This window comes from Brachyhypopomus gauderio, chromosome 20, assembly GCF_052324685.1.
Source record: "Brachyhypopomus gauderio isolate BG-103 chromosome 20, BGAUD_0.2, whole genome shotgun sequence".
Taxonomy (NCBI): domain Eukaryota; kingdom Metazoa; phylum Chordata; class Actinopteri; order Gymnotiformes; family Hypopomidae; genus Brachyhypopomus; species Brachyhypopomus gauderio.
The window spans coordinates 2,975,459-2,985,010 of NC_135230.1; the positions used below are offsets into that span (position 1 = coordinate 2,975,459).

Below are 9,552 nucleotides of genomic sequence, written 5' to 3' on the forward strand. Positions count from 1 at the left end.
CATGTGTTTAGTGTGGTGTATTTAAACCCCTTGTTGTGTCTAGTCTGTGCTGGTCTTTGTTTTGCATACAGCCTGTTTTGCGATTGGTATATTGTTCTGTGTCTAGTTTCATTTTCTGGTTGGTCTTTGTGTTCATGTCTCTATGTGTAGGATATGTTTCATGTTCGGACTCCCTCAACGATCTGACCCAAACCTGTTTATAAAAATATTAATAAATCTCGCTCTTCTCAACGTTTGTGTCTGCAGTTTAAAATACAGTTTAAAAAAAAGTGTACAGAAAATATGACCCTTGTGGGACTCCATATCTTCAATCCTTCCCTGTCCTGGGTGGTGTCCTCTCTCCCTGACTGTGCTGAGTGTGTGCTGACTGTGGTTATGTGTGATTACAAATGATGGGGAACAAATTTAACAAAGCCTGAATGACATGACAGCTAACATGCCCATTAAAAGAATCAAAATCCCAAATCACTATCTCATTATCATGGCCACCCAAAGACCGTATCCCCTTCTGAGTCTTTGTTTCAACTAAACAGTGAACCAATATTTGAATCACATTTTACTAAACAAATAACACTTTACAGGTTATTGACACATCATGATTTAATGCGTGTCATGATTTAATATACGTTATGATTTAACACGCATCACGATTTAACCAGCACCATCCACAAATCATGATTTAACAAGGGTTATCCACACACATGGTCATGATACACCATGTGCATAACGATTTAACATGTCATGATTTCAGACAGTTATCCTTACACTTAATTTACTGTCTGCAAACACTGTCAGAATGGGATTGTGTGCGTGGGCTGAATCTGAGTTTTATGGGTTGTTTAGGAGTTAGGAAAGCTCCCATGCCCAACTCCAGTGGAACCTAAAGGGAAAAACAAGAATGAACCAGTAAGTTTCCTCTCACACCAGACCAATCAAAAAGCTTGACCTAAATGTTTTATATGTTTTATTTTTGCAAATAATTTACATAATAAAACATCTGAATTTCCGTTTGTTGAAATATCTGTATATTTAAAAGAGTTCTACTTTGCAAAACAGAAAAAAGAGAAACTTTTGGCCAATTAATGGAACCACTTGGGAGCCACAATCCACAGACTGAAATGAGTAATGTAAAAATGTTCTAGTGAAAAAGGTTTTAGTGAAATTATTGTTAAGACTGACCTTTGTCTCTGTACAGACATTGGCATCGAAACTTTGTAGTATCTCTACGATGGCCAGCTTCATGGACAATATAGCGAACCTCATCCCAATGCAATTCCTGGGTCCTACCCCAAAGGGCATGAACACGTAGGGGTCTATGAGCTCCTTGTTCTCCTTAGTGAACCTGCATATGAAAGGAACAGTTACTGGGGACTGATCAGATCAGAGACAAAAGGACAGGAACAGTTACTGGGGGCGTATCTGATCAGAGACATAAGTATAGGAACAGTTACTGGGGACAAATCTGATCAGAGACGTAGGACAGGAACAGTTACTGGGGACGGATCTGATCAGAGACATAAGGACAGGAACCGTTACTGGGAACAGATCTGATCAGAGATGATAGGACAAGTACTGGGGACATTATTAAGTCTCAGAAGATCAGCATAAGATATTATTATTATTATTATTATTCAAACAGCTACAACCTGCTACAGCTGTTATTTAAAATCCTGTCTGGAGATTAATTATTAGCAGAAAGACAGCAAATATAACCTCTGCACAAAAAGTGAGTCTCACACACACACACACACACACACACCCACACACACACACTCTCCTATACTTTCACCTCTCTGGGTTGAATGTATCTGGGTCAGTCCAGTATTCAGGGTCTCTGTGCAGAGGGAAGGTTGGTATCATGACGACTGCACCCTTGGGTATGGTGAGGCCGTTGATCTCCACGGTTTCCTTGCAGACTCTGTCTAGCCGAGCAGCGACAGGATACAACCTGAGACACTCATTCAATGCAGCATCCAGATAGTCCATGTTCATCACTGCATCATACTGAACTGGAGTCTTCAGGTGGAAACAAAACACAAATAACAAATGATAGTAAAGTTGCCCATGATACAGACACAATCAGAAGAATTTCATTTATTTTACAGCAGCAATTATATAGCAGCTACATTCCTATACCCGCACATGCACATACTGCAGAAAGGATATTTTTTATTCCTCTGATTAAAAAAAATTGGTTTGCTAATGTTGAGCTGTCTACTCCATGCCAATAGAGAGGACCCAGGACTCCTTTGGATTAAGACATCTAGCAACAACAGCCATTAAACAACAACAGTGTGCCCCCAAACAACAGCTTTCTGGTTTGGTCATCATACTGTTCTGGTTTGGAAATTATACTGTTCTGGTTTGGTCATCATACTGTTTTGGTTGACCTTTGTCTATTGTCTGACTATGTTTTTGGATAATTTGTCTGTCGTTGAAAACTCAGAATTATCTGAGTATTATCTGTATTATATTAGTGTCTGGCCGATCCTGTCAGTACAAGGAACACAGTGTTGTTTTGTATCTGTGAGTGCACAAGAGCGAGTGTGCAAATGCACAGAACCTGCGTCACCTGGTCTGGGAAGGTTTGGTCAATCTCCTCCTGGAGTTTTTTCATGGTTTCTGGGTTGGTTGCCATGGTGTAGAAGAAGAAGGACAGTGTAGAGCTAGTGGTCTCGTAGCCGGCAAAGATGAAGGACATCGACTGGGACAGGATCTCATGATCATTCAGGCCTAGATGAAACACACACATCTATACTAGGTAATACTTTCTTGTGCATGTCAGTTATTTAGGAATAACACAATTGATTCTAAAGTCGCACCTTTCCATCTCTCTGGTCCTGGTTGGTGTTCTACTTCCTCTGCAGTCTCAGAGTCCACCATTAGCTGCAGGATGTCGACCCTCTTCTGCAGGAAGTGGAGAAGAACGTTAAGGTTGACATGACCACACAGAACCCTGGGAGCTGCTACATTAGAGGATTCACAGCACTGTGTTTGAAAGAAGCTATGCAGACAGGTTGGGCACTGGTGGACACTCTCAGTAGTTCCTATGTCACTACAACCTGATAGTGATACAGTGATACAGTCCCTGCCTCCTCTCTCAGAAAATGGGAATGAGTTAGTTGAAACATTCACACACAGAGTTAGGAACTGTATTGATGCTGTGACACCAAAGGTAACTAAAATAATCTCTGGTAAAATTAAGATGCCCTGGAGAAACACTCCATCCATCTCTGGTAGAATTGTGACACGGGAGGCATTTGGGTTCAATACTCCCTTCATTTTCTTACGTGGTGTGTACCGGTCTGTACACCCCGCGTTACAGGTTCTGAGCTCATTAGTTAATGAAGTTCTAACAATTGTTAATCTGTCTCTGCAGTTGGGAGAATTCCATAACATTTTTAAAACTGCAGTGGTTAAACCACTATTAAAGAACAGAAATCTTGATCCCACAATTCTCAACAATTATCGACCTATATCTAACCTTTCCTTTCTTAGCAAAATCATTGAAAAAGTTGTCAATCCAGTTGAATGATTATGTCAAAGTAAATCAAATAAATCACACTTTTCAGTCTGGTTTTAGAGCTCTCCACAGCACTGAAACAGCCCTAGTTAAGGTAGTAAATGACTTGAGATTGAATAAGGATGCAGGCAAACTCTGGCCTTTTTCTGCTAGATTTAAGTGCTGCTTTTGACACCGTTGATCATGAAATACTTCTTGATCGACTACAGAGCTGGGTAGGCCTTAGTGGCTTAGTCTTAGACTGGTTTAGATCATACCTAACTGGGCATGATTACTATGTAGCATTAGGTACCTCTTCCTCCACACTTCAAAAAATAACTTGTGGCGTCCCCCAAGGATCAATTCTTGGGCCATTACTATTCAACCTATATATGCTTCCGTTACCACATATCATTAATAAACATGGTATTAGTTATCATCAATATGCAGATGACACTAAACTTTCTATTTCTCTAGAACCTAAAGCCCTAAAATCAATCTGTCTGTTTGACTGCATAGATGATATACAAACATGGATGTCTGACAATTTTCTGCAATTAAATAAAGAGAAGACAAAGGTTCTTGTTCTTGGCAGTGATTCACAAAGGAATGATGTCCAGACTTATTTAAATCAAATGAATCTGAATGTCAGACAATGTGTTAAGAACCTGGGTGTCACCTTTGATAATGAGCTCAGCTTCAAATCACACATCATGACTACATGCAAGACAGCTTATTTTCACCTCCAAAACATCGCTAAGGTCCGAGATATGTTCTCTCTTGCTGACAGTGAAAAACTTGCATTTATGCATTCCATGCATTTATCACATCAAGTCTAGATTATTGTAACGCTGTTCTATCTGCTCTTCCAAAGAGCTCTATTTCTCACCTACAGCGAGTTCAGAACGCTGCTGCAAGGGTTCTGACCCGCAGGAGAAAGAGAGATCATATTACACCTGCACTCCACTCACTGCACTGGTTACCTGTCAGCTTTAGAATAGATTTTAAGGTTCTAGTCATGGTTTTTAAATGTCTTCATAGTCTTGCCCCTCTTTACCTCAGTGAAATGATGGTTAGATATGTTCCAGTCAGGTCTCTCAGGTCTTCAAACAGTAATCTACTGGTGATTCCTAAAAGCCGATTAAAGATTGGCGAGGGTGCTTTTAGCCACTATGGCCCAAAGCTCTGGAACTATCTTCCTGAAGAGCTCAGTCATTTCATCCCTGCTTTAAGAAGAGTCTCAAAACCTTCCTTTTTAGATCTGCTTTTAGCTTTTAGTTTGTTAAGCAACCCTAAATCTGTTCCATCTTATTTACTTTATTCACTTTATTACATTATTTTATTGTGTTGTTTCCTTTTTTATCTTTAATTTCTTAATATTTTCCTTTGTCTTATTTACCTTTGCCTCCTTTTAATATTTCTTTTTAAAATTTATTCTGTAAAGCACTTTGAGTTGCATGTATGTATGAAAGGTGCTATACAAATAAAGTTTATTATTATTATGATTATTAACCTGTCACTCTACTATGACACTCTCAGCCTCCCCAATCACACCCATCTGCTACCTTCCTCTTCTCCTGATCACTTGTTTCCACCTGTTCCTGGTTAATCCTGTCTACTCACTCTGATCTGTTGGGAAGTGTTACAATAATTGCTCCATACGTGCCGAGAAGTGTCTCTACTATCTGACCCAGTTAGCCTCATGTTCTTTGAGTAATGTCTGGTAGTAATGTCTCTGAATAGATTCTGGTAGTAATGTCTCAGAGAAATGTCTGGTAGTAATGTCTCTGAGTAATGTCTGATAGTAATGTATCTGAGTTATCTTTAAGATCAGATGTTATCTTTAAGATCATATAAATTGGTTATTGACTTCTATTGTTTACAGCGCTTTGGTCAACTCAGGTTGTGTAAGGCGCTATATAAATAATTGATGATTTGATTTGAGTAATGTCTAGTAGTAATGTCTCTGAGAAATGTCTGATAGTAATGTCTCTGAGAAATGTCTGATAGTAATGTCTCTGAGTAATGTCTGATAATAATGTCTCTGAGTAATGTCTGATAATAATGTCTCTGAGTAATGTCTGATAATAATGTCTCTGAGTAATGTCTGATAGTAATGTCTCTGAGTAATGTCTGATAGTAATGTCTCTGTGTAATGTCTGGTAGTAATGTATCTGTGTAATGTCTGGTAGTAATTTCTCTGAGTAATGTCTGATAGTAATGCCTCTGAGTAATGTCTTTTAGTAATTTCTCTGAGTAATGTTTCCTGTTTGGCCTGTTCTCTTGTTTATTCTTTGGATGCTCATTCTGTAAATAAACTCCTGGGTTCCTTATGGGTTCCATAGTATAGTATTGCATATATAGGTCACTGTTATTGTGTAACACTAATAACTACAGGAACTGTGGTTATTTAATCAAATGTAACATACTGAAATTATTTGTTGCATTAACATCAAAACTATAACTGGACCTTATAGCCTTTGGCCACTCGGTCAGTCTTGATCTTCTGGAGGAAGGCAAAAAAGAAGTCTGTCACTGAAGTAGGAAAAAATGACAGGTTGAACTTCTCCAGCAGGGGAATTGTGAACGGCAAGAGCACTAGAACGGAAACAAGGAAAGAAGTTTACACCACACACAGTAAATCATTCAGTTGTCACACTGCCTAACATGGACTCTACTACCCACAATCCATCTACTAATTATCCATCTAACTATCGCATTCTTGCCAGATCTGCGTCCCCTGCTTATTTATTACTGTCCACCTCCCCATTTAAACCCGCGACACTCACCTAGCCGACATGCAGAGGCGGTCTTTGCATAGAGGTGTGGCTAGGCAACTGCCTTGGGCCCCTCCCACTGCAGCCCACTGTAGGGGCCCCCTGACTAGCTGATTTATTTCTCGCATATTAATGTTGATGGGCACTCTAGCTAAATTCGCCTAGAGCCCCCAAATTGCTAAGTCCGCCACTGCCGACGTGAAGTATTGTCTGAGCATTCTAATATCTAGGTTCTCCGGTTATCATTCTGTTTTGACTTCCGGTTTTCAACTTTGCTCTATCCTTGTCTGGTTTGTTTGTTTACATGGATTGACTCACGGATTCCTGACCCCTTGGCCTGCTCTCATGTTTACCCCTGGGTCTGCTCTCATGTTTACCCCTGGGTCTGCTCTCATGTTTACCCCTGGGTCTGCTCTCATGTTTACCCCTGGGTCTGCTCTCACGTTTACCCCTGGGTCTGCTCCTCTGGTTTTGTTTGGCATCTCAGTGCGCATAGAGACCAGCACGAGAAGTCAAGTGTTTCCGTTTTAATAAAAGGAGATTAAATGTCTGCAAGCATCTGGCCTTTGGTGTTCTCATTACATCACTTTACAGTAAACCATCCAGTTTACACCACACACTGTAAACCAGTCAGTTTACACTCCACACACAGTAAACCACACATTTTACAGCACACACAGTAAACCATTCAGTTTACACTGCACACAGTAAACCGTCCAATTTACACTGCACATAGTAAAACAAGACAAGGGACTCAACAGGAACAAATCCAAAACCAAAAAGGGTACACATGTGAGAGGCAAGTGTGATAGTAACGCATGTGAGAGGCAAGTGTGATAGTAACGCATGTGAGAGGCAAGTGTGATAGTAACAACACTGTAAATAGTAGTGTCTAAGTGAGTGAATCTAAGCATGTGAAATAATTTACCTGCGATTAGGAAGAGGGGATCCAGAAAGTCGAAGTTGGCCAGCTTCTTGACGTTCATAACAAACGGGTCATCGGGGTTGTTGAGGGAATCGATGTCAACGCTGAAGGCTGTGCTAGTTATTACATCCATACTGTAGGCCCCAAAGAGCCTGAGAAGCACAAGCTGATGTTTGATCTGCCACCAAATGGCATTCAGGATATTTTTCAGTTCCCATAAAAATGGCAGAGCTGACAGTAATAATACTCACTGTTTAACATTCACTCCAGAGTTGACAGTAATAATACTCACTATTTAACGTTCACACCAGAGCTGACAGTAATAATACTCACTGTTTAACGTTCACTCCAGAGCTGACAGTAATAATACTCACTGTTTAACGTTCACTCCAGTCACTTGCTTAGCTGTTTTCTCCAGATTTTTTACTAAAGTGTTTGAGTGTGTCTTCATGATCCCGAACATCTTAATAATAAAAGTTGCAACTTGTTTACAAATGCTCACAAATGTTTTTCCACTGAAGCATCACTTACCAATGTATCATTAGACCAATATATATCCCAGATATAAAAGTCAGATTTTTCTTCTGCTTAGGTTGGGAATTCTGAACTTGCACAAAGCTTATCAGTAGTCAGTACAATTAATAACATTTGCATTCTTTGAGTGGTTTGTCATTTAAAGTCTGTCAGTCTCACACACCTCCTTCAGTCTTCCGCTGGTGAAAGAGGGAGACAGGACAGCCCGGATTCTTCTCCAGTTGTCATCCTTGATAACGAACAAGGAGTCATATAATTGACCATTCAGACCAAAATCCTGCCAAGACAGATACAGATAGATACATTAACATATGAACATACATATCACAGTTATGTAATGGCAAGGACTGAACTTTGGCTTTTTGTGTACTTTGAACTCAGTCTCTTACATACCACATAAAAATATTATGTTGCATAATACAAATATTAAAATGAAATCTATTAAAATATAGCATGTAAAAAAATCTGTAATAATTAACACAAATATTATTGATGGTGATAGCAAGGATAGAACCAAACATTGCTCAGGGCATTGTGACACTCTTCTATTGGTAAACAGAGTAACAATGTGACGCACTTCTATTGGTAAACAGAGTAACATTGTGACACTCTTCTATTGGTAAACAGAGTAACAATGTGACGCACTTCTATTGGTAAACAGAGTAACATTGTGACGCACTTCTATTGGTAAACAGAGTAACATTGTGACGCACTTCTATTGGTAAACAGAGTAACATTGTGACACTCTTCTATTGGTAAACAGAGTAACATTGTGACACTCTTCTATTGGTAAACAGAGTAACAATGTGACGCTCTTCTATTGGTAAACAGAGTAACATTGTGACGCACTTCTATTGGTAAACAGAGTAACATTGTGACACTCTTCTATTGGTAAATGGAGTAACATTGTGACGCTCTTTTGTTGGTACACAGGGAGTGACAATATGACACTCTTCTGTTGTTACACAGGGAGTAACATTGACACTCACCCTTCTGTTGATAAACAGGGAATAACACTCTTTTACAAGCACAGACTTGATGATGGTTTTGTCCAAGATGCAAAGTACTGGCACTCTGCCTTCATAAATTCTGAAACAAAAGTGTATGTATGATATCTGGTTATAACATTGAAGCTTTTCAGTACAGTGGTTATAACCACGGAGAACCAGTCTCAGACGTAACCCTATACACAAAGGCCACGGTGGTTTTACACATTAGTGTGTTTAAATCTCAATTCCAAGGCTGTGCAGAACAAGTCATACTCACCCCCAGATCCTCCCATACCGTCTGAAACATTCTGTGTCAAATGCATGAAAACCCTGAAATCAACACCCTCATGTGAAATTGCGATCAAGTTCAAATTTTTACTATGGAAACATGATGCATAAATTCACCTTTCTGTACTCCAGCATGTTTCCCAAGAACGGAAGAGGTTTAGGACCAGGAACTCCTAACTTTGTGAAGAAACGGCTGGTCCAATTTCCATACCTGGACCACCATGAGGTAACCAGTGTTTACTGAGGTATTAGACTGACAAACACAGAGATACCTGGACCACCATGGGATAAACAACTATCAACTGTAGTTTTTTTGCAGTGTGAAGACTGGAGATGGTCATGTGTTCATTTAGCAGACAGAAACTGTTCATAGGAACGATGAAGACAAGGAACAAAGAAGACCAGGAATGATCAAAGTACTTACAGAACCAGAAGAGCACCACAAAGGAGCAGAAGGACCCATGTTTCAGCAGAGAGTAAACAGAAGTAGCTCATTATTATTATTATTATTATTATTATTATTATTGCAACAGAACT

General features: G+C 39.6%; 1 protein-coding gene across 1 annotated transcript; it reads right to left on the reverse strand.

Moving 5' to 3' along the window:
• Nucleotides 1–634: 634 nt before the first annotated feature.
• On the reverse strand, nucleotides 635–9,510 carry LOC143484227 (cytochrome P450 3A27-like). Its single transcript, XM_076982866.1, has 13 exons — nucleotides 9,440–9,510; nucleotides 9,133–9,226; nucleotides 9,005–9,057; nucleotides 8,728–8,827; nucleotides 7,902–8,015; nucleotides 7,579–7,667; nucleotides 7,208–7,356; nucleotides 5,973–6,100; nucleotides 2,823–2,907; nucleotides 2,573–2,733; nucleotides 1,790–2,016; nucleotides 1,180–1,342; nucleotides 635–880 (listed from the first exon to the last, which is right to left on the reverse strand). The coding sequence occupies exons 1-13, from the start codon at nucleotides 9,508–9,510 to the stop codon at nucleotides 773–775; spliced, it is 1,542 nt and encodes a 513-aa protein (XP_076838981.1). The 3' UTR covers nucleotides 635–772.
• Nucleotides 9,511–9,552: the final 42 nt, after the last annotated feature.

Coding starts and splice junctions, on each gene's coding strand:
- LOC143484227 (XM_076982866.1), bottom strand. CDS start 9,510: ATGAGCTACTTCTGTTTACTCTCTGCTGAAACATGGGTCCTTCTGCTC. Junction 7,668..7,901: donor CCAGCGGAAGACTGAAGGAG/GTGTGTGAGACT, acceptor TTTATTATTAAG/ATGTTCGGGATCATGAAGAC. Junction 1,343..1,789: donor GATACATTCAACCCAGAGAG/GTGAAAGTATAG, acceptor TTTCATATGCAG/GTTCACTAAGGAGAACAAGG.